Source organism: Ptiloglossa arizonensis, chromosome 3 (assembly GCF_051014685.1).
Source record: "Ptiloglossa arizonensis isolate GNS036 chromosome 3, iyPtiAriz1_principal, whole genome shotgun sequence".
Lineage (NCBI taxonomy): Eukaryota > Metazoa > Arthropoda > Insecta > Hymenoptera > Colletidae > Ptiloglossa > Ptiloglossa arizonensis.
The window spans coordinates 16,851,540-16,876,989 of NC_135050.1; the positions used below are offsets into that span (position 1 = coordinate 16,851,540).

The 25,450-nt window shown below is 30.8% G+C and overlaps 5 protein-coding genes across 8 annotated transcripts; 2 read left to right on the top strand and 3 right to left on the bottom strand.

The window, feature by feature from the left end:
- Nucleotides 1–482: 482 nt before the first annotated feature.
- LOC143144200 (lamin Dm0) lies at nt 483–9,671 on the bottom strand. Of its 2 annotated transcripts, XM_076306348.1 has the most exons (9): nt 9,091–9,670; nt 5,487–5,799; nt 4,787–5,079; nt 4,511–4,705; nt 3,910–4,138; nt 3,557–3,778; nt 3,361–3,465; nt 2,565–2,623; nt 483–1,300 (listed from the first exon to the last, which is right to left on the bottom strand). In XM_076306348.1, exons 1-8 carry the CDS (start codon nt 9,492–9,494, stop codon nt 2,600–2,602), a joined length of 1,785 nt encoding a protein of 594 aa, XP_076162463.1. In that variant the 5' UTR covers nt 9,495–9,670; the 3' UTR covers nt 483–1,300; nt 2,565–2,599. The 2 variants fall into 2 exon arrangements, with proteins under 2 accessions (XP_076162463.1, XP_076162462.1); XM_076306347.1 differs by lacking the exon at nt 2,565–2,623 and having other exon boundaries at nt 9,091–9,671.
- Nucleotides 9,672–10,793: 1,122 nt separating this feature from the next.
- Nucleotides 10,794–15,442, top strand: LOC143144197 (uncharacterized). 3 transcript variants are annotated; one of them, XM_076306345.1, is made up of 9 exons: nt 10,794–11,669; nt 12,072–12,469; nt 12,629–12,719; nt 12,893–13,896; nt 13,976–14,189; nt 14,274–14,435; nt 14,515–14,809; nt 14,883–15,165; nt 15,246–15,442. In XM_076306345.1, exons 1-9 carry the CDS (start codon nt 11,033–11,035, stop codon nt 15,309–15,311), a joined length of 3,150 nt encoding a protein of 1,049 aa, XP_076162460.1. In that variant the 5' UTR covers nt 10,794–11,032; the 3' UTR covers nt 15,312–15,442. The 3 variants fall into 3 exon arrangements, with proteins under 3 accessions (XP_076162460.1, XP_076162458.1, XP_076162459.1); XM_076306343.1 differs by having other exon boundaries at nt 10,794–12,469; XM_076306344.1 differs by having other exon boundaries at nt 10,794–12,469; nt 14,605–14,809.
- A 697-nt stretch (nt 15,443–16,139) lies between these two features.
- Nucleotides 16,140–17,489, bottom strand: LOC143144201 (uncharacterized). The gene is made up of 2 exons (XM_076306349.1): nt 17,077–17,489; nt 16,140–16,433 (listed from the first exon to the last, which is right to left on the bottom strand). Exons 1-2 carry the CDS (start codon nt 17,269–17,271, stop codon nt 16,152–16,154), a joined length of 477 nt encoding a protein of 158 aa, XP_076162464.1. The 5' UTR covers nt 17,272–17,489; the 3' UTR covers nt 16,140–16,151.
- A 425-nt stretch (nt 17,490–17,914) lies between these two features.
- Nucleotides 17,915–21,348, top strand: Lint-o (L(3)mbt interactor in ovarian somatic cells). The gene is made up of 5 exons (XM_076306346.1): nt 17,915–19,781; nt 19,894–20,104; nt 20,179–20,288; nt 20,358–20,732; nt 20,838–21,348. The coding sequence occupies exons 1-5, from the start codon at nt 18,645–18,647 to the stop codon at nt 20,982–20,984; spliced, it is 1,980 nt and encodes a 659-aa protein (XP_076162461.1). The 5' UTR covers nt 17,915–18,644; the 3' UTR covers nt 20,985–21,348.
- Nucleotides 21,349–22,671: 1,323 nt separating this feature from the next.
- Nucleotides 22,672–25,004, bottom strand: LOC143144293 (transmembrane protein 59-like). The gene is made up of 4 exons (XM_076306566.1): nt 24,726–25,004; nt 24,539–24,653; nt 24,047–24,330; nt 22,672–23,805 (listed from the first exon to the last, which is right to left on the bottom strand). Exons 1-4 carry the CDS (start codon nt 24,864–24,866, stop codon nt 23,476–23,478), a joined length of 870 nt encoding a protein of 289 aa, XP_076162681.1. The 5' UTR covers nt 24,867–25,004; the 3' UTR covers nt 22,672–23,475.
- Between the last annotated feature and the right edge of the window lie 446 nt (nt 25,005–25,450).

Below are 25,450 nucleotides of genomic sequence, written 5' to 3' on the forward strand. Positions count from 1 at the left end.
ATACCTATGAAACTAGTACTACTATTACTGCCATTAATATTACTACTACTAATTATTAATATTAATACTAGACGTTCTAATGATCATGTTCAATGCACTTAGGCTTAGATTTGTGCTGTAAGATAACATGTTTAATTAAAAACGGAAGATAAATAAAATTTAAAAAAAATTAGTATTATTTATTTCCCATGCATTTTCCCTTTTCATAATCTTTTAAAATGTTACAAATTCCTGGTATTATGACATCATTTCCAGAAAATATCACAAATTAAAATTTTTAAATATTTAAAAAATTATTTCAATCGATTTTAAAACTTAATATTCATTTTTGATAACAAACTGTAAAATTATCTTTGAAAAAAATACTATAGTTGTAATTATTTTAAAAATTCACTAAATTAAGAAAAATGAACCAAAGTTATACGTTAGATCGTATTGTGGAATAGTGAGTCTACATAGGGTTGTAAATGAATACAACAGAATTATGGTTAATCAGAGATTTTTATTGTTGGTATAAATGGTATAAAGCCGAATACAATTAACAAAATCATATACCGGATGATGATGGAGCAGATACAACTGGATTAAATATATTTTTGCTCTCTGTATTTTATCAATTAATGAAAATCTCAAATGCAATATCAGTACAGATATCAGAAGATACTTTCTTGTCAAATGAATAATATGCTTGAATATTATACAGGCACCACACTCCTATTTCATCCGGATTTTGTACTTAAAAATAAATACTATTATCTACTGAGAGAAAGGATCTCCTTTTTTTACATTTAAAGAGGCACGATAACGACTAGGTAGAAATCAATGTCACGCCAAATATATTTAGGTCCCGCTGAAAAAATTTCTCGTGCTTCTTATTCAATAAAGTAGTAACTTCAATATAACGGACAAATAAGTTTTGTACGATGTGCAAATATATAAATGCAATAATCGTTTCAATCATTTGAAACACTTTGTGAAGTTTGATTTAAACAGTATATTACAGAATATTTTCTTATATGTTGTACGTATCTTTCTATAAGTATAAAGTACTAGTAACATCGTGAATTCTCTTTTTAATCTCTTCTTTATTGTTTTTTTAAGCAAAATATATCATTCAAAACATTATCATAAGAATTCTGTGTGTTGATGAAACTGGAGGCTCGGTCTCTAAACGAACCTCTCAAGTGTTGTTTTCCTGTACCTTTCAAGCATTTTTAAATTTGCTGTTTAGAATTCTTAAGATTATTCTGTAAATTTATTTTTACATAAGACGGCAAAATTCCTCTCCTTGGGGATCGCCCTGCAACAAACAAAAGAATCACACTTCTGTAGAAGAAATTAAAACATCGCTTTTATTAACCCAGCTAGCATGGCGCAACTATTACGTATATATTGCTGGGTATTTATTAGTTACAGAATTTTAAGCAAAGTACTAATGAATGTTAATTGTTTATTTAGAATCTTATGACAGGCGCGAATTTTGCGTGCTTATTTGTGCATGCGTATAAAAATATAACACACGCACACTTACAAAGTTACACGCGTGTATATAATTCTTACATGATTTTTATCATAATGAAAAATACCATTTTATACGATGAAATATAGCACTTCATAGAAACAAAAATCAAATGATTATAAACAATTTTAATAATTTATACGAATAATTTGCATTATCCAGACATCAAATTATAAACCAGGGCAAAATCATTTTATGAAAATATTTTATTATATTGTAATTATTTACATTAATTAAAGTACATTGACTCTTTTTGCCAAAAAGAAATATATTTTCATTGCATGATTTTATAGTTAAGAATTGTTTGTGCATGCATCAGACTGGCAAAATATTTTGCTAGCCCCATATAAACGCAAATAAAAAATGAATATCTTTGACTGCCCAATCACTGTGTTCAATACATTATGTAATACGAAATATTAAATAATTTTGTACTTCTTTTTAGGACTTGATTTTCAAATCTACAAATTTCAATCAATTCAGTTAAAGTGTTTATGTAAAATATTAAGTGTTTCAGGTACTATTCCTAAATTCAATAAAATTAATGTAATTGAAATGTACTATTAACTTTATTTAAATATCATGTAGAAAAAATATTGTTGTTATTCCGTTAATGTATTATGATTAATTACAGTAAGAGAATAGGTCGATTAATGCATTAACAATAAGATAATATTTGTTAATATGTTTTAGTGTTTGGACTTTTTTTTTATTGATATGTTAAATTATAAATGTATGATAATAATACTAATGGTAATAAACTACATTGAACATGGAAAAATTATTGTAAGTTTATGTATATAATGAGAAACTTTATTTATTTAGTACATATACTAAAGACAATGTGGTTAACTAATGAAATGTTTATATTGTAACAAAAGATTACATTATTTCGAACACTCATGAAGTTTTAGTTAAGCGTGAGCATGAAAATATAGTGCTGTGAAGAAGAAAAACAAAGCCAAATAATTCTTTATACTTGAAGCGCGAATTACATTAATCATCGCCGCCTATTTTAACGTTCGATAAGTTGAAAACGACTTACATAAATCGACCCATCTGAATCGTTCGGTCGCCCACTTAATATGGGTAGAGATATCTTTTCTATGGAATAAGAAGATGCGTTGATAACACACACCCTGAATTTCTTTATTACACATTTTTCATATTACATCTAACAATAAAATTAATGAAAAAGATATGTGTGAATTTTAAAAAAAATTTGCACAAGAAATTTTAATAATAATTGTAAAAAATCAAAACGTTTTATAGCCACATTGTCTTCGTTAATTAAATTGCTAGAAAGAAAGAAACTACTTTTTGGAAAATATAAATTTACTAATAATTTTGAAATTAGCTTTTAGATTTATGTGTGTGTCTGCGTTCAATTTCAATTAATGGATATTTAAACAGCAAAAAATATTGATACTGTTGTGTTCGAAAATGAGAACTAATCTTTAATAATCGCCTAACGGGCTTTGGGTCCATTTTGACCAACATAATGTTTATATCACGGCCATAAAATAACAACCATTATTGACCTGTTTTTACGCTTGTTATTGCCATTGAAATAAACAAATAAAGAATTTGTAAATCTAATAACGTGAAACTTTTAATCAAAACCCATATATTGCGAACCCAGAGCCCACTGTTCAATCACTAAGACCGTTTGTTGTTCGGTCACAAGACGGTTCGTCAATCGAAAGTTAAACATTTATCTTAACTGCGATTAAAAAGTACCAAAACTAACTAAAACCATTCAACAGTACATATAAGTTTTATAATTATTTGTTAATATTCATTCTTATTTCAGTTGTCATATCTGCATGCTGTTTACGCACCTGCTGATGGTGAAGATCCTCAGAAGGTCGAAAACCTAAATTTTCTCTATGCCGAGACAAAGTTGTGGATAACTGTTGCCTTTTACATTCTGAAGTGGCCATTTCCTATTTATGAAATAAAAAATGATAAATATTGATTGCATTCATTAAACGACTTAACATCAATGAAATCCATAATAATTATGAAAAAACTTACTTCGCCTTCGTTATTAAGAAGCATAGTTGTCATAGTATCTGCTGTAAACCACTTTTGACTCTTCATAACAATATTTGATGGTGGTTCGTGTGTAGCACCAATATCTGATGACCATACCATTACAGTAGCACCTGCCTCTATTTTTGCAGTACGATGGAATTTAAATACTGTTTCCAGAGATCCAGCTTTACGAATAATTTGCCAACCACTGAGTCCTATTTCCTACAAACAATTAGAACAATGTATAAATGCAATTCAAATCACTACAATGATACAAAAAGATTATTGCAAGTAGCTACAGATACTGTCACTATACAAAGTAGTTAAAAAACTATACAACAGATTTATCTTACTTTATTGCCTTTGTTGGTAAGTTTCACAAATCGTCCTTGAGGATCAGCTTCTGTGATCTCTACATCACCTCTAGCTGTTCCACTTACACTGTAATCAGTACTACTACGTTCTTCACTTTCCTCTAATAAAGTACGTTTTCGTTTTCCACCTCTTAAAGGAGTATTTCTTGAAGGAGTACTTCTACCGCTGGGCACTGTTGTACTTGATTGTGTAGGCATGATATTTAATCTGTAAATAAAATATATTAATTATAATAAATTATCACTATTCAAAGCAGTAATAATATTATAATGTGCGTAGTGCATGGAAGAAATACAGCAATTTCATAGAAACTAGAGGAATACTAAAAGGGTAAAGTTCTTAACTACAGGATATTAACAGCTTAAGGGCATTCAATAAGGTTCAAGCATTATAGGCAGCAAACAATATTGACGGTAATTAATTTTATTATATTTAGTTGATGTACGTACACCAATTTGGTTTTGTTCTTATCAAGGATATCTCTTAATAGACCACATGAGTCTAATTTAAATTAATTACTATATTTATTCCATCAGCTATACATTATTGTCTTATATATAGGAAATTATATTATTTTACCTCGCTTCTTCAGATTCCAAAAGTTTTCGATATGCAGCAATTTCCAAGTCAAGAGCAACTTTAATATCCATGAGATCTTGATATTCCTGTAGTTGTTGAGTCATTTCATCACGTATACGTGCTAGTTCTGCTTCCAAGGCTGCCAAACTTTCTGCATGACGAGTTTTTTCATTTTCACGTGCATTTTCTGAATCCCTGTATGAAATAATTTGAAAGAAACAAAATGTGTTTAGTATCTAACAATATAATAAGTTCATAACACTGTATATTGTTTACCTGATTCGTGCATTAAGAGCATTATTGGCTGCTTCAAGTTCATTAATTTTTTGATTAAGTCCATCAATCCTTGTTCTTGTTTGTCTCAACTCTTCAACAGCTAAACTGGCTGCTCCACTATTACGTTGAGCATGAGCAGCCAAGTTTTTAATCTTAGTTTCGTATAATGACTCAATTTCTTCTCTATTAACTCGCATTTGTCCTTCATATTGATCTCGTAATTCTTGCAAAGATTGCTGCAACTTAGCTTCATATTGTTCAGCAAGACGACCATCTATCTCGGAGATCTCAATCTAAAATGAACAAATTATAAATAATTTCTAAATACAAAAATCTTGAAGCATTTACACTAGCACTTGAAGCACAACTACTGGGTGAAAATTTTATGTATTATAATTTATGACAATAAAGTATAGATAGCAGTTAAAATGTTTTTATTTCCTTTTAAAGAATTGTCTTTGATAACTCAATATAAATAATAAATTAAACGATAAATAATTATTATTCTTAAATATGGTACTCTAAATACTTTAATCAAATAACTAATAATAACCAAAGGAAAATTAGTGAAATACACTCTTAATAACATTTTTCTAATAGAAATATATAACAAAGGTTTTAACTCTAGATTTTTCAATTTCACTCAGCATTTATCTAGTGTTTAAAATTTATGTTCAGCTGTATATTTCATATTACATACCTGTCGTTTCGTTCTTGTTTCTGTCAATTCTTGTTGATAAACTTGATCTTTGAAACTTATATCTTCTTTTAGACTTTGAATGCTATTTTCAAGAACAATACGTTGTAATGTTTCTTCCCCAAGATGTTTACGAGCATCTTCTAATAATGCCTTCAATTTTTCTACTTCTTGTTCCAATTCCCTTTCTCTTTCAGCCAATTTTTTACGTTCTGCTTGAGATTGATTATATTGTGATTGCAGATCATTATAGCGAGTTTCATACAATAGCAAACTTCTTTCTGCAACTTGTAAGTCCATTAGTTTTTTATCTAATCTGAAAAAATCATTAAATATTGTGTAAAAATAACACTATAATCTAAATATTTAAGTCACAGAACATAAAATTAAACATAAAATACAAAATACCTTAGATAAATGTTATTAAATAGTAAAATATTATTATGAGCGTGCATACTTTCAAAACACTATTTACAAAAATTGTTAATAATTGCAGTTTATTTAGATGTGCCTTTAAATTTAGAACCACCAAAATCGATGAATGTAAACCGTCGAAGTCTTTTATGTTACTTTCGGGGAGGTAAAAATTCATACATGCCCTAAACTGTATAAAGAAGATATATTTTAACAAAATCTCGATCATTTACGACATTCCGGCAGTCGTGAGGAAGAGGTGAGGTCGCGTGTTTCTATTTCAGGCAACGACCCACATCGAGAATTTTATTTTCTACCGTAGTGTCTCGAGCGGTCTTAATATTCTATTACCCGAAAATCGATGATTTATTAATGTTATGTATTAATATTGTTTAAAAAAGAATATAAAAAATAATTCATTTACACTTTTAAAAAATATTACAATTTATAATATAGGTAATATTTTAGCATTCCATAAAACATTTACGAAAGTGTAGTGTAAACATAATTACATAAACAATGATGAATGATTTATTCATTAAACATCAACATTTTATACAAATTTAATACTTGCATAATAAACAAAAATTCACGAGTTGGATATTAACTTTACATATTACGAAATAGTTTCTCGAGAAATGCTGAGTTTATATCTTTATACAACACGCGTCCCGTTGCTAACGCCATTCTTTGTACAAGAAACGTTCTTTTTATAATCGTTATAAATACAAGATTAACATTGTATCTAGTTTGGTGCAATATGATCGGACTGATAACTGAACTATTTTATCAAAATTATATTAAATTATCATAAGTTTAAACGAGAGATGAAATGATGAAAAAAGGATACAAATACTAACAATGTTATTTTGAATCGTGAACTTAGAACTTTTAAGGAAACATCGACTTTACGAAACAAAAAACAAATAAACCGGGGGGTCCTAATTAATGGAACTCATAGCGGCTTTAACGAAAATTGTATGAATACGCATTTAACGAAAATATCCAATTAAATTAACAAGTTTAACCAACACGAATAAATTAATAAAAGTTACAAATAGTAAATACAATTGTTATGTACTTTATTAACGACGTAAGTATACTTCAGATAAAAAAATTATTTTAAACATTTTAATTACTCTAACTTAACGAATTTCTCGCTTATTTATATCAATCGAAGAAATCTAAAGAAGATTAGTACCAAAAGTGTAAACAGTTTAAACGAAAAATGTAGTGAAGTATAAACTAGAAGCGAAACAAATAATTTGTTTAATATAAGAGAATAATAAATATATGTATATGTAATGAAAAATATTTATATAATAATCATTGAATGCCTGCATTTATTATTAAACGGTTAAATTAATTTAGTCTTTCATTCCATTTATTAGAAGAAATAATAGTTCCCGTTTGTTTCAGGATTTTACCCGTATTTTTATCGATTGCTCAACGCTCGCCGAAAGGAGGTCAATGTTTTCAGTCGAGGTTATACGCGCGGTTGAAGATGACATCACCGTCGCATAGTAAGCGTGACGCAATCGGTCGTAGTAACGTCACGTTTCAACTTAGGCACACCCAAATATTTAACAATTTTATAGTAGATCTCTGCTATAGAATCCCTCTTAGAACTATTGTAAATTTTTTGCAGTTACATTTAAATGATATGTTTAATAACAATTATTAATTTTTGAATTGCAATACCATTATCTTTCTTAAGTAAACACAAATCGTAATAAGTCATAAAATTTAAAGTACTTTATAAATATAATGCCATTATATCAAGTTTTGTAAAAGTTCTGCTACTTTCTTTATGATAAAATACAAAATAAAAAGAATATACAAGATAATTTGAAACATTCGTCCTGATAAAACATGTGAGCGATTCTGTGAATGAATCTTTTTCACACTAGCACGCTCGTGCTAAAGTGCCTTTCACGTTTGACATTTCTCAAAAATATAATCGGTCATTTAGAATTTAGACTTTTTCATAAATCTTATAATACTCATTAAATTATTCGCATATTGATATTTCGTAATTCTAATTTTACCAAGCATGTATTTTTTTAATAACTGAATAAGCAATTAAAGTAAAGCATTTTTAATCATTGAAACACTCTATGTACTGCAAAACAGAGTAAACAATAAATAAATTGCATTAAATGTAATATATTTATTTTTTAATAAAAAGCTGTAATTTTGTATTAAAATTTATTAAGTTAATGCTACAGAATAGTCAAGAATATGTGCATTTGATTACATATTTATGCAAAGTATTGAGTGTGAATAATGCAACAACTTGTTACAGATGCATAAAACCATAATAACATTCCTAAGATATAAATATAGTGATGTTGTAACCACGATAACATAAGCATATACAGAAATACAAACACAAAATGCTGCAGTATTACAAATATCATTCAAAGTTTATAATATTGATCAATTTATGATTATTATATATGCCATAAAATAAAAATAAATGTATATATTTATTAAAAATATGTCTTCTGTATAGGGCACTTTACTTCACATAAATAATGGATAAAATATTAAGCCACAGCTTAACAAATATTAATGTATATTAATGTATTTCCGTATTTATATCAAGAGAAATTCTAAACAATCCTATATTTTAGTTTATGATATAATCTATTTTAATTTAAAGAAACAAGAAATTTATAAATAGCATTCGAAATAAACACGTGATAGGTCATTTGTAAACATCTTTGACAATCTCTAGCTCTTATTTAGATAAATTTTTAAGCTATTACTTTTCAAGCAAGGCGTACTAAATTTGAACCCTTCTAAATTTATTATTTCATACCATTAATACGAACATTTATTTACAAATTTACAATTTACTTCAATATTCTTTCTTAATTTATAGACCGATGTTTACTATAATTTCTCTCACCAGAAATTCCATTTACATATCATATTTATTATCGCGTTTTAAATGTATGCACAAAAATCTAAATTATGTACGATGTACACACAAACTATAAATTACAATAAAAGTCAATTCATGATAACTTATGTACCAACAACTGAAACTAAAATATTATAACAAATGAGGAATTATAAATCCCACACCAGTCTCGGTCTTGTTTTATTCCCTTGATATCGAGCCAGTGTTGACTAATATATTTAAGACGCATTATAATTTTACAAACACAAGACGAAAAATACGTACTTGGACTTAAGTTCTTCATTGTTATCCCATAATCGTTTGGTATCAATCTCGAGTTTCGCTCGTTCTCTTGCAGTGTCATCCAATAATTTCCTTGCATCGGATAATTCATGTTCGTACATCGACTTTATGTTGGATACTTCGCGGGTGATAGTCTCCTGGGTCGTCTGAACCTCCCGCGTAAGTCTGGAATTCTCTGATTCCAAATGTCGTACTTTATCAATGTAGCAAGCCAACCGATCATTTAAATTCTGTAAATCTTGCTTCTCTTGAAGACGAGAATAACGAGTCGGACTTAAAGGACTTGCTGGTCGCTGGCCGATCGGCGTTGACGTGCTGAATTGCGGCGACTGCATGCTACTACTTGAGCTTGACGATGTCGTTTTCTTTGTCGCTTTCGTTGACATTTTTCCACAATATTCGATCTTTTTATTGCACTATCACTTGCCTCCACACTATCAAATCATCAACTTGATGCACGATAACACCGTATCCGCAAAAGACGCTCTAAGCGATTAGAATATTACCGAAGCCGAATTCCTCCTACCTCAATCAACGGAAGAACTGTTTAGCGGTGACGCTAACGTTAACGAAGCAACCTTCTTACGTGCATCTTTACATTGCGTTAGTAAACGCAAAGGAGCGCTCTGATAGGTTGCGTTTGAGTATACAATCTGGCGTTGACCAATCACTTACCTCTTCCTTCTGAACGAAGTACCAATAGGAAAAGGTTTATGTGTGATAAAGCGCATCAAGCTTGAAGACAGCTTTCACTAGAAATCCTATCGCAAAAGGAATAAAACAGAGCATCCAATTTCAATAAAAAAATATAAACTAATAAATTAATCCACATAAGTGGCAATTTCAATTTTATTTAGAATTCAAATATCTATAAATAAAAATATAAATTACTAAATAAAGTTTTTGATTTTATAATAAAAACAATTTTTCGGTATTTGAATAAATATCTGTATGGAAAAGTACTGAGCTTTTTATTCCCTGGAAATATTTAAAGCTTCGTTCGAATTAAGCTTCTATGTTGAATAAAATTAAAAAACAATGACTTCATTACCTTTCGTGTATAAATATTAAAAAAATCATAATAGTTTTCAAGGATAGTATAATACAGTTCTGTATAGATTATGTATAGAGTGTTCAGGTTACTAGTATTCAACAGTTTTCTTCAAAACAAACGCTTTTAACATACGAATCATGTAAACACCGTGTATACCTCTAAAAGTTTACATTATCTCATTTTATATAAAATCTCTTAAGATATTGTAAATATTATGATGCCATAATATCGATACAATGTCAACAAATATTATCTAATAATCAAGGGCTGTGTATATGATAACTCGTTGATAGCGTAGATAATGACGTGAATGACGACAATAGTATAAAGAGTCGTGCAAAAGAGTGGTATAAACGATGTGACAGTATAATTTGTCTTTTATAAGTTTCCTCAATTTGAAAGTTATATAATTACGAAACTGTAATATTTATAAAATAATTAAATATATCCAATTTGTTTATTTTTTTGTTTTAAAACAATATGAAAATACGTTGCAAAGGAGACAAATTCCGTTTGATATTTAAAGTTCTGAAACGTTCACCAGATGGCAGTGGATTAAAGATTTTTGAAACGTCTATGGTACTGTAAACGTTAGTGTCTGTGAGTACGTGAAATTGTAGAAAATAATTAATTTCTTACAGACTACAAATGCTTCTTAGATATTGATAATCAAGAAAAAATTCATTACATGTCAAATAATTATGCGCTTCCTAAAAGATAACTGGTGTATTCAAAATTTGTGATAACGTTGTTGCAAATAATAATAAGTCAAGCTAATGCCATGAAATCTTAATACATTTTTATGAAATAATATTGAATTTATCTGAGAAGATTCTACTACTGTTATTATAACAAACGTAGGATATATTAATGAATAAGAACGTGAATATGTGCGATCTTATAGATTTAAATAGTCCAGACAGAAAAGGCTTATTGAGCTCTCAACTTGCATCACCTTTAATACCAGTTCCTACAGACATGGCATGCAGTAATTGTAATAATCATATCAACGATCCAAGCTCTCTAGTAACAGGCAAACGTAGTAGCTTCGAGAATAACCCTTTTGATATGGTACTACATAAAACTACAGAATACATTCAAAAAAAAGATGATCCATTTGAAGTAACTTTAGAGAAAGCACTAAGGTCAAAATGTAAGAAACATACTTCAATAAGAACATATTCTTGTGATTTTAAAAACGATTCTATCCTTAAGGAAAAAAAATATACTCGAAAATTGAAAATAAACAGGACGTTAGATGAGTCCTTAATTAATGAGGAATTAAATCAGAAAAATGTATCTAATGATAAAATACCCAATGGAAGTATAATAGTTGATTCGAATAATACTAATGTGTTGGATGATGATGTAATAACCAATAATATTAATTTATCATTCTCAAAGAATACGAATAATATACCTACTATTAATATTCAAGAGAATGAATTATCCATTTTAAATCAGTCTGTAATGGATGATACATTATTTGAAGCAGTTCAAGAATTAAGTAAAGAACAAATGAAATCTATTTCACAAAATAAGATCTCAATAAATATGGAAAAAGATAAACTTAATACTGATCAAATTTCAACAGTGACAGTTTTAAAAATTCCAAAACTTCAACGTTCACTTTCACAAGGAGAAAAAATATTGCCAAAAAAATCAAAATATTTAAACCAAACATCACTAGTAGAACCTTCACAAACTAATTTTGGAAGTAGTAATAGTATATCTTCTTTACATTCACTTGATCTGTTAAATGAAGGATTTTTGAATAGTCTCTGTAGCAAAGATTCTGTATTTTCAAGTTTATCTAATATTTCTTCTATAACTAGGTTAAACTCGATTTCTTCTACAAGTCATTCATCAATGATACTATCAGATGGCACTATTAATCGAACATTTTTAGACACTGGTTCATTTGAAAAATCAGATAATACCAAATTAATAGAAAAAATGGATTCTGTTAAAGAAACAAATTCTGTGCTACCAATATCAAGGTATTCAATAACATCGGTAACAGATGTCTCAAATAAAACTAAATCTCCAGTGTATGATTTAGCAGATCAATTTAATAAACTAAGGGATAAATTTCATGTTTCCGAAAATTCTACAAATGAAAAAAATGAAATCATATCTGAATTTTCTGACAATATTAAACAATGTGTGGCTGTAATAGAAAAAAATGAAGAATGCAATACAAATAACAGACTAATAGATATTGATATATGTACATCAGACATGAATTGTAGTGAAGAACATCATGAAAAGTCTATTTCAGACACTTCATCTGATTCAGTATTTGTTGTAAGTTTTTACATGACTCAATAACTTATTAAAATACATTTTATTCCTTCTGAACAAATAAAAGTAATTTAGTAATACGTGTATTGAGGAATGTAAGATAGTATTATACAAATAATTTGTAAGATATTGTAAATAATTGCATTTATGTTTATATTTTAGGATGAAAATAAAATTAATAAGTCAATACTTCATGAAGCAAAACTTCTTGCAAAAACTTTTGAAGAATTGGCTTTAAAACCAAGTTCGGAATGTAAGTTTATATTATACTTAATTAATATTTTTTAAATGAATTTAGGCTTAAAACATTAATTGTTTATTAAGTGGAAACATGTAATTAGTATTACTATTGATATCTTTTAAATATTAAATATTTCTTTAGTATGACTATTGTGCAAGATCTAAAATATTTATTTTGTTATTTAGCAAGCATTGATGATCTCATCGGAAGCAATTCTTCATGGACAGCAGAGTTACTACCAGCATTTGACGATGAAGCCATGACTGATAATTTAATTGAATTACCCACATCTCCTAATGTAAATAATCTAAATTCCAAAAATGAAAAAGTTATGGAGTGTACATCTAATGATTCATACTCAAACACAAATGGAAACCTTCTTAATAGTAAAGTGGGAAAAAATATGAAAGATTTGGAAACAGAACTCATTGAACCAATATCAACAGAAAAACGTATTACAACAGCTACGCTATTATTGGATCTCAAGAAACTAATTACAACAGAGGAGAATATAGAAGCTAATAAACTACTGGAGAATTTAGAAAAAGTTTTGGGTATTAATTGGGAAAATAATACTGAATTACTGACCACTTATCTTAATACAACTAATAATTTATCAAAAAGTCCACAAAAATCAAGTAGTTGCTTGGAAATAAAAAATGTAACAGAAAATAATATGGAATACAGTCGGGAAGATAATTTAACTAGTGGTTTCCCAAACGATGTTAAAGAATCAGTAATTTGTACAAATATGAACTTTAATGATTCATCAAAAGTCTCTAAAGAATATCTAAAAGAAATAAATAGTAAGGCAGACAATGAAAATTTAGAAGCAAAAACTGGTACTAAAAAGTTAGAGACAGAAATAAACGAAAGTGATCTAGATAATCAAAATGTACGTAAAAAAGACTTTTCTTGCAAAACAGATAATAATAATTCTTTAAATGAGAAAATTGCAACAGAACTTCTTACGAACATAGCAAAATTATTAACTAGACAGACTGAAGACTATTCAACATTAGATATACTTAAAAATTTAGGGAAGGTATTAAATTTTGCTTCCAATAATTGTAATATAGATGAAAATTTAGAAAGTAATAATAATGACGTAGAAATTCAAACAACTTCAAAAAAATCGAAATTAAAGTTTGAAAATAAAACGCGTACTTCAACTCTATCAAGATCAAAAGTAAGTGTACTATTATAAAAAATTTATTCAAACTATCAAGTACAATACTACTAATACACCCAATCATATTATTTTATAGAAAGTATCGCCTGGCAAGAATTTTATTAGAAAAAAACTAATAGTCTCTCAAACTCCACCAATTAAAAATGTATCAAGCTCAGTAATATCTAAGGGTAAAAATACATCTCAATTGAAGGAAGTTACAAAACGTTTTTCTAGTGACCCTGATTTTATTAGTTCAACGTCAAACAAGAAAGTCATTGCAAAGAATAATAAAAGTGGTTTAGAGAAAGGTAACTTTTGTTTGTTTAGTTTCAACAATTCATAATATAGAGATCACATGTCAATACGATTAATCTATGTACACTTATTTTTAGATATAGAAACAATAACAATCCCAACACTAAATTTACAAAAAGAAAAGACCACAATGATAAATACAATTAAAACTAAATTAAAAACAAAAAGTGGTAGCGATATTGCATATAAAAAGGGTCCACTGAAAGCTGTTCTGCCCATGGAAATTATGCAAAAAAAAGGTATAGTTAAATAAATCAAATATTAATTATATTTTTTATACGTCATTCTTTATCAAATGTAGTATACTTTGCGTTATAGAAACCATTGGCAAAAAAGTAATTCCGTCCACTGAGACTATAACGCCGCCTAAATCGCATAAAATTATTAGTAGTACCCCTAATTCAACAGATAGTATATGTACTGCAAAAAAATATTCGCGTTCTTCAAAACCAATGGCTTCATCCACTCCAGATGCTCAGAATTCTAAACCCTGTAAAATACAATCACAAATAACGAACTGTTCAAAGAAACGAAACTTTTCTTGCGATATCTCACCAGTAACTACACGCGTAAATGTTAATAGTAACAATGGAATAAATAATAGTCCAAAAAGGTAAGATTAAAATTATGATATTTATAAAGAAATATATAGAAAATCGTAACAAATCTGTTAACTTATTTTTTAGAGTTAGCAAATTGCAGTCTCCCAAGAAAACGACTCCTAAACGCCATCCAACAAATTCCAACATTCCAAAATCTCAGACTCCTCCTGTGAGTAGGAGATTGAATTCTTCATTCGATGTTAATCAATATGGACGATTTTCCGAATCTCCACAGCATTCGTTGCATAAACTATCGAATTCTCAAAAAAATTCGCCTATTTCTTTGAAAAAGACTAGCAGTAATGTGCAACAAAGTCCTCTGAGAAATAGTAATAAAATTATACATAAAGTGAAACCGATCAATCTGGTATATATCCAATCAATATTTTGATAATAAAACGCTTAGATTTAAATGTAACAGTATAATTAAAATTTATTTTTTAACAGATCTCAAAACTTCGACGACACAGTATTGGTACCAATGTAATGGAAAAAGAAAATAATTATATTTAATCTATAAGAGGAATTACTTTATAATCAATGGTGCTGTTAAACAAACACAAGATTCGTTACAACACGTGTATTTTTTTACTAATTATATTTTTTGTATTTATACGTTTTGCAATAAAGTATCTGTTTGAAATGAGAAATATCAATTATATTCTTTAAACTACCTATATGAAATTATATTATTTAAAATAAAAAAAGAACGCAAAAATTATGTTCTTTCATTTGCACTATACTACAAAAGTACATAATGAAGTACGAAATCGTAATACGATTTTTTAAAGAATGTATTATGCACGCTATTTTCATGTTATGTAATTTATAGAATTTTCTCGAAATATTTACAATTCTTTGAAATAGTAATATTTCAAATCAAAGATATAAATTATTGTTACTTAAATGGTTAATGAAGAAATAAGAATATTTGAACGAGTCACGTGCGACGTAACTTTAGATTTGCTTACGATCTGTTGCGTCAGATCCGTCTATCTGAAAACAGGCTCAAAAGGGAGCTACTCGGCCGGGAACGAGGACAGCAGCGCTCGGGAATGGCCGATACGTCACGGTCGTTTCTAAAATCACAGATACAGTAACGTATCGTGTGAAAATCATCAAAAAATTTTGGTGAAACTGTTCTTTTTAATTTAAATTCATAGAAAGAGTATCTTACCTTACGTACGTGTGAGTCAAATAAACACTTAATTTTTTAAGTCTATTATATCTATAATTAGCATTTAAAATACATAATAAAAAATGAATGGTAGAAAATGGAATTTCCAAATGTTCCATACGAAAGAAGAATCAATACTCTTTGTAAAAATATGAAATTTTTCTTGCTTCATTTATTCAAATAGAAAAACGATAAGAAGAGACAATTCTATGATTATTATTCGTTAAGAAAAGAGAAAAGCTCTTATAAGAAGAGAATGGATAAGTCGGTGAAAGCGATGCGCAGAAGCCGGTTTCTTGTAGGGTTCTGACAAAGGTATCGCCGTGCCTGCACGGACCCGTCCCCGCAAAAAGTGCGCTCCGCGTGTTCCGTACTCCAGCGGCGGTCCGTCCACACTCGCGTGTAGCCGCACCCGGCTTGGCGCTCTTCGGTTTTGTCGAAATAACTCGTACAAGCGGCTGTAAGGAAGGTTCACCAGCGATGTAAACGATTTTTTGTGAATTGTCGGAAGTGACAGTATCAGTGAGGTGAAGTGCGTCACAGTTTCACGGAGTTCGATCTTTTTGGGCGTTCTGTACAAGGAGAGCTGGCGCGGCGCGCACGAGAAGCCGCCTCTAGAAAAAGAGCGCGTCTCGCGCGTTGCGCTACATTAGAGTACGCGATACTCGAAAAAGCATTGGAGGGACATTGGAAATTGTAAAGAAAAATGTGTTTATCCGATAAATAACAGTGGTTAGATAAATGTGCGTTAAAGTTTTCAAAGTTGCGAATTAGTGAGAATTTTCGGCCGGTCGAACCGGGAGCGAGAGAAGAGGCTGGCGCGCGCCGAGGCCAGCTCAGGAAAAGACCGCGTCTTGCGGGTTCGCGGTGTGCTGCGGTGGCTATTGTGCGACACAATCGTTGAAGCTTATCGACATTCGTGGAACTGTTGTATGTGTCATCACGTACAGTAGACGATAGAGACCGACAAAGCATTTTGCGAGTAGCCTGTGCACAGTGTCAACGCGTACGCGGACGTATACGGGGAACGCAACCGGCGGCGATATATCCCGCGTGGTACGTATACGCACGTACACATGCACACGTAAGCGCGATACGTACGTGTGGCATGCACATTCGCAAGGACTGTGGACTCGTGGAATCGTCGTTTGGTCGCGTGTATCGAAGTGGCCTGTCGCGAAGCGCGCTTAACAGAGAGATCCAACACTGTGGAAAACTTGTCTGTCGGACGGTGAGAGAGATCGGTGAGAGAGGAGAGGTATCCGTCGTTCGACGATTGGCGCGTGGCGTAGACATTCGACGGTCACTTGGCACGTATGTAGTGCAATTATTCCCCGGTTATCCCGTTTCGTCCCCGTGAAACAGGCATTATTTATGGGTGCATGGATCGGTGCATTTTCACGAGCGAAACAAAAGACGGGGAACGACCAGTACGCAACCAGTGCGAAGACTGTTTTCTTTGTTCGGTTCGGCGATATTTCGATAACGATTTATTCGAATTTTAAATCGTGTTTCACGATTACCGGAAGGAAGTTACGTACGCGGGCACAAAAGTATCACGACGTCGAAAGTGCGTGCAAAGGGTGTGAAATGCGTCGCGCTGCAGTTCGATGTTCGATCCAGCAGCGGCGGACGACCTGACTTTGTCAGATTGCCTCTCGACGTCGTCGTCGCCGCCGCCGCTACCGCCGTCGTCGTCGTCGTCGCCGTCGTCGTCGTCGTCACCACCGCCGCCGTCGTCGTCGTCGTCGTCGTCGTCGTCGTCGTCGCTGCCGCCGCCGCCGCCGCCGCTGCCGCCGCCGCTGCCGCCGCCGCCGTCGTCATCATCGTCATCGTTGCCGTGCACCTCTCGGCTTCAGTCCAACAATGGATCGGCGCAGCTGCGGTACGCGATTCGAAATCCTCTCCCGGTAGCGACGAACAATAGAAAGTGATCATTCGTGGACTCGCTTGTGAGCCGCGTTTAATCGCTTTGCGCTTGGTGATTAACGCTGAACGTTGAGCAGACATTTCGCGCGTTCCGAATGCGCCATAGATTTTGCACATTATTGACTTCGTCGATCCGTGCAATCGATAATATTGCATCACATTGACAAGTTTCTCCGGTTGTGTTGCTACTTTTGCGTCAATAGCAATACGTTCATAAAATTAAAAAGAAGAAGACAATCGTGTACATACGACCGCATTGAGATACGCGCTTTTATTATAACGCGTTATTCGAACTTGTTTATGTGCGAGCACGATTCTGCGCTCGATACAAAAGGATCAGGGCAGTTCCTACAGTAAAAATGATGCGACTTTTTTTTTATCTAGGCATCGTTTCAAATACAATTAAGAGCTTTCGCTATTCACGTGACGTAATGATAGATTGAAATATGTTTTTGATCGCAAGAATTGCGTTCGCATCACTTTATATGAACAATTTCAAAAGGGTTGAAGATTGACCGAAATACGACGAAGTGATACGGTCAGAAGCCGATACATACGCGAAAATATAAAAATTTGCCGGTCGTTATGACATCACGCGCGAATGGTACAAACACAATAAAAACGTGCAGGAAGCACAGTGGAAATCATTTTTGCGAATTCTACGTTGTTATCAAACGTTATACGAATATATATCGTGATACATCGCATTTTAGCGCTAAACGTTTTATCGACGCATAATAATGCAGCAACACCGGGTAGAAACTCAAATACTCCACGAGGAGCAGATCCTGGAGGCAATAGATCAGTTGCGTCGACGTAAGGCGCGACCTGACGCTGACCGTATCTGCAATTATTTGCTACGGAAATTTTCCGTAGATGCACGGGACACTATTGCCGATCTGCATCGGTTAATCGAAGCAGAAAAGGTGATACAGGTTGATTATAAAGGTAACACCAGTTATAGAAATGCTTCGAAATGGTCACGATTACAGCTTTACAAAAATCGGCCGGAGGGTTTCGTGAAGGAGAAGTTGAACTCCGGGATGGTTGCGGGTGCTGTGGCCGAACTTGTTGTCGAGGAGCCGGATTACCTCGATCAAGGTGTACCAGCTTACAGGTTGGTCGAGCAACTGCTCGATGGTGTCTCAAACCCTACTTCTAGACGTATGGTAGAAGATTTCCTTGGAAAAGAAGTAGCCAGCGGTAATTTGACGCGTCTATCTAACGGCAATTACTCGCTGGTGGCGACGTCTGACATGACAACCACCGCCGAGCCAACACATCGAGAATCCTTTACCCTCGAGAATGGAAACGCGCGGCGCAAGGAATTACAGACTGTTTCCTCGACGACGGGTGGGCTATATGATTTTGACGAGACAGAAAACCTGACAATTACGGATTCTAGATCAAATACACCAAGATCCTCGCGTCAAGCAAGTCCGAAGCCTGATCCACAGATTAGAAAAGAAGAATGTTACGAAATAATTGTCGGAAGAAACGAAAATACCGAATCATTAATGGAACACGATTCCATAAAGGAACAGGATTCACAGGAACCGTCACAAACTTCCGTCGAAGATATAAAAGACGAATCCAAGAATACGGATAATCAGTCTCATAACCTCAAAAGGTCATCAAAGGCTGAGCGTAAACAGCGCTTACTTGTTCGAACAGACGATCCTATGGACATAGAGATCAAATTTGAGGATTATCGAAAAGACAATAAAGAAGAAACAAGTTTGCAAAAAGAAAAGAGAGAAGAGGCTGGACACCTTAGTGAAGAACGAGAAGACGAAGATGCGGGAAGAAGTTCCACTAATCCATCACCTACACCATCCAATGCTAATGTTGGCGGGTTTCGTAGTGCTCGTAGAAAGGTACTTATTTTAATGATAACCGATATGACAAGCATTGTTTAACATGTTAAATATTTCAACTAAATTTATATATATACAGTTAAAGAAATGAACAAAAACATGCATGTTTCAGAGAGCAAAAAAAGTGTTTGATCCTTCTGACAATAATCTTGTAAAACGAAAACGAGGAAGACAACCGGGTTCTCAAAATAAGTCTTCTTTGTCTCAAGAGTCTCAAGATGCTTCCAAATCAACTGTCAAAGATGGACCTTGTAGACAATGTAGTCTTTGTGCCAAAGAAAAGCAAGAAAGTTTGGTTGCTTGTCGTGATTGTACTGTACGAGGTATGTATTTTAATATGAAAATATGATGAATTTTTTATATTAACATGCTGCAATAAATTAAAATTTATTTATAGCACATCCAAGCTGTATTTATAGCCCAGAAGAAATGATCCAAAAGGCAGGAAGTAATTGGCAATGTGAACGTTGTAAAAGTTGTACAATATGTTGTGAAACTTCGGATGCTGTAAGTTAAATAAAACAAATACAGTGTTATTTTCTTTTTACTATATTATAATTTAATTTTGTTTAACAGGGTCCACTTGCAACGTGTTTCACGTGTGATGAAGCTTATCATTATTACTGCCATACACCTCGAATAATAATTCCTAAATCAAATTCAAAATGGCAATGTAATGACTGTACCCAAAAACAGTATAAAACAAATTTAAACCAGAATATTAATCTGGTTACAAGCAGACCTGACACCCCATCAAATCCACCTGTTTTACCTCCTGTTTTAAGCCCTCAAGTTTCTCCTGCCAGGGGATCTTCTGATCAAATGGAGGATGAAGGTCCAAGAGATGGAATTGATCCAAACATACCTGATGCTTCAGATTGGACATCTGAACAAGTGTATCAGTATTTTGCAAGACTTTTTCCAAAGGAAGCCGAAGTGTTCAGACAGCAGGTCCTTTTTTCTATTTTATTTTCTATTTCGCTAGTATTATTATTATTATTATTATTATTATTATTATTATTATTATTAACTGTCTGTTATATTTACATGTTTTAGGACATTGATGGCCATTCTTTACTATTGATGAAACGGTCTGATGTTTTGAGTGGGCTTGATCTACTTTTAGGTCCAGCATTAAAAATATATAGACATGTATTAAAACTTCAAGTGCGGAGAGATGATCCAAAACTTTATTGGCTGTAAATGCTTTAAATACTTAAGAAGTTAGGATAATGTTTACAAACGGTTAAGCACTCATTGTACTGTACAGATAAATTCTTTTTACATTTAAGGATTGTGAATATTTTTTTAATTCGAGATACTTTTTCATATTGTACATATTGCAGTTATCTTGAATTGAAAAAATAATTCTTTAATATAAAAAAAATTCAAAAATACTGACAAATAACAAAAGGAACAATTAAAAACTGAAAAATGTTGTTTGTTTTTTTTATCAAAGCACTTTTGTATTGGATAGTTTATATGACTTACCATTGACGTAAGTCCCTGTATTAATACAGTAGAATATACTTTCTATTTAATGATTGTAATCAATATTTTCAGAAGGTGCTAATTTTTTCACTTGTTAAATGTTGGCGTTAACTTCCTGTCCCATAATAAAAATTCTAAAAATTGTTCTGTTTAAATAAAATAATTCGAATACGAGGAAAACAATAAATAATATTTATACACCTTTGTATAATTTTTTTTTATTTTTTACAATGCATAGCAAGATAACAAATATTTATTAATACAGTAAATTTGTCAATATCCTATGTAAGGAACATGATACTTTGGTTTGAAATATACTTTCTTATACATTAAATGTATCGGTATTTACAATATATTCCATCGTAAATAATTAAATATTTAACTACATCTTCAATTAAAAAATCCTATTATTACTTTCATAACGTAAAAATCATATTTTGGGTATTCTTAACAATTCATTTTAAAGGAATAAAATTTTATCATCACTGGATAAAAAGAGAAATTTCTTTAGATTTGATAAAATAGAATTCATGATTAAATCAATTCCTATAATGATATATTCAATAAGTAAACTTTGCTTACAAATATTGATTCTTTAGAAATACAGATGATACTTTTATAGAGTGATTTGTAACAATAACTTATATATTTCTACAACATTGTGTTCATAACACTTATATTTATACAAATGCAATATATTCAGCTGTTAACTAATATTTATTCGAATTTAAAACATATTTTATCATTTTTAGTAAACTTACAGAGTAACAACATTGTAATATTATAAAATTAGTTTCACTGTAATTGATGATTTTAATAATTATATGAATACCTAATTGAATTATTATTTTAAATCTCATTAAATTGTGAGGAATTGAACATTTTATACTAGTACAAAGGTACAGGCTTTACTACTTTTGTTAGTATTTATAAGTAATGTCTTACATTGCTTAGACAATTACACATCAATTTACACGTTGAGAGAAAATATTAAGTTGATACATTTCAGTATAATATGGCTAAAATATGGAAAAAGTTTTAAATTGTATTTCAATATCTATAGTAATATTTTTAGTTATGCAAGTATTACATGATATACTATACCACATTTCAAGATTTCACAGAAGTAAAATAGTGTACATAATATTCTAAATCTATTTTCAATTTTGCATTGTACTATATTTATTTGCATAATTGGAATATTTTATTTTTTCTTGAATCTAATACAAAAATTAAGAGAAAACTTTAAAATAATGATTAATGTTTATGCATAGAGTATCAGGTCAATAGTTCTTGTAAATGTGTTTACTAGCTTCCAGGTTTACTATTTTAATAATTTAATTTATTCAAAAATTTTTATTTCCATTGTACCTTTAAATAATGTGGAGAATACAGACAAATATTTATATGAACTAAACCCATTTTTTAAAAATAACAAAATAAAAAGATCATTTGTTTATTGCATAAAATGATATTTTGTTTTCCAATATTAAAATTTGTAACTAATATTGGAATATTCAAAAACAAGTTTTTTAAAATGTGCATAGATTATAATGAATACAAATTTCGTGTTCATAAAAAAATATACAACATGTAAACATTTTAAATGAATGTGCAATATTTAAAGTTAGAATATCTTCCTTTACTATATATAAATCATGTTTAAAAAAATAATACATTGTTATAAATATAAAAGCTTTTGATCCTCATTAAACTGCTAACAAAGTACATAATATGCAGTCTTACATCTGTGCATTTTTGTAATTATTTTGCTAGTTTTACTTTGATGATGGTTTTTGCCACAATCTTCATAGAAAAAAAACGTAATAGTAAGAACTGTCACTTCTTGTTATTATAAATAGTATTATTTGGTATAAAATAATCCCAGCATATATGTTACCATACATTTTTTCCAGAAAATATTTTGCATTTTATTTTATAATTTATTTTGATTTTAGTTCTTGTATATTTCAAAACTTGAATTCAATTTTTAAAGCTTTATTTTTACGTATATCTTAGAAGATTATCTTTAAACTATCAACAATTTCATTAGAAACAGAAAGTGCGATTAGTTTTTAATAACTGCAATATTCATAAAGCACTACTATACATAATATAACCATAATTTATTCAAAACTGATAATATACTTAAATCGAAATAGTTTTCAAAATCACTTAAAAGTTATACCACTAAAGCATCTAGCTAAACTTTCATATTTATTTCTGTTATATCAATGCTTTCAGAATATTTAGGAGGAGGTTCTTTATGCAATGGTATTTCCGGTATATACAATGCTACTGTAGGAGAAATATCAGACTTTTCAATAAGTGTGTCTTTATAAGAATCATTAGGTTTATCTGCAAATATACATAGCCAAAATGCAGACAATGTTGCTGCTGAAAGAGCACAGACAAGAAGCCAATGTGGTAGTCCAATATGTCTTGAAGCACATTGAAGCCAATCAGATCCAGGTATTGAAGCTGATTGGTCATTTTCTCCAGAGTAGTCTGATGGTACACCGTAATCCATAGTCTACATTTTTATACCATTGTTATCAAATTCATATTATTTACTATTAAAACTAATCTTAATGTGTTAAATATTTGAAGTTTATAAAAAAAGGAAACACACACTTTATAAAAAGATATGTCAAATCAAACAAATTTTTAACTTTCGTGTTGATATATACTCTTAGAATTATTAAAATTATACTACATACGATTCTACTTTAAAATATCATTTTTTGTTTAAATCATTTAGAATTAAAACTTACCCCAGCATCTAATGGAACAGTTTTAATATATGTTTGAGGCAATTTAAATCCATTTGAGTCCCACCATCGTGGAAGAAGTTCCTTTTGTAAACCTGGATCACTTAAAATATCATTTTCAGGTATATCAGGTGACATTAAAAGTATGTTAGAATCTACTCCTTCTTCTACATAGATGGAACAAAAAAGAAGTGATAACAGATCTGAAACACGTTGCTTGGCCATAAAATCGCAGCCAGTACTACATGCGTAACGACCTTGTGGCAATGTATATGCCTCCGCACATGCTACAACAAAATAAAGTAATATTATCTTTATTTAATTGTGTTAATAAAACAAATGAGTCTTTATATAATGTAATTCTACTTATTGCCTACTATTGAACAATTATATTAAAAAAGAAATTATGCAATCTATTATTTACTCTAAAATTGAAGTTACTTAAACAGTATTAATTTAAGAGCTGTAACAATCATTATTATACGTTATACGTACAGGCTTCACAAGCATCTCTTGTACCATTTAAACTGTTTGGTTCTAATGCATTATGCAAGTCCACTAGATTGAAGAATCTACATCCTCGTTGACAACACGATTTAACGTATTTACTCTAAAATTAAAAGTGTCAAATTATTATTAATCATAATGTACAACTAGAAAACTTTACTGTTGGCACACGTACACTCGTAAAAAACAGTGGTGTATTCTCGCACAAATTAACACAAGGATCCTCTCGATTTACAGGATTATGAAACGTATCACTTCGTGCAATATTGACGAAAAGTATAAGTAATAACACAATAATTTCCTTTCCTTTTCTCATTTCAAAGCGTTACACTTCTTAAAGATAACGTTCGATGTGTCAAAATATTTCGTTAAACAGAGAAATTTCAGTCGTAGAAGGTTGATAGCTAGCCGAATAATCGAGTAAATATCGATTTAATTATGGTGGGAACGCATCGCATTGGTCGACATATTCGTCGTTTATAAGAACAGACCAATGTTAGCTTGTAAAATTATAAATATGTGTCGTCTGCTAGACCTTAATATTTCCGTGCTCTAATCAAATTTTGAATAAAAAAATGTTTCCTTGTATTTAAAATTTTTTATTAAGCATAAATGATGATCATAAATTTTAAATTATAATGAATTAAGACCATGAGGGCTAAAGCAAACTAACTCCACAAGTCTTTACTTTGGGTAATGGCACGATTCTTAAAGAGCTTAACTTTGCATTAATCAGTTACAACATTTACATTAATAACTAGATCCGCATAATGTTATTAGTTGTAAAAATATGAAAGTATCGAAAATATGTTAAATTTATATTGATTTCATTTCATTAATTTGTATATGCAAAATTTGTGGATTATTTGGCTTTAGTTTTCATGACATCAGTTGTATCAT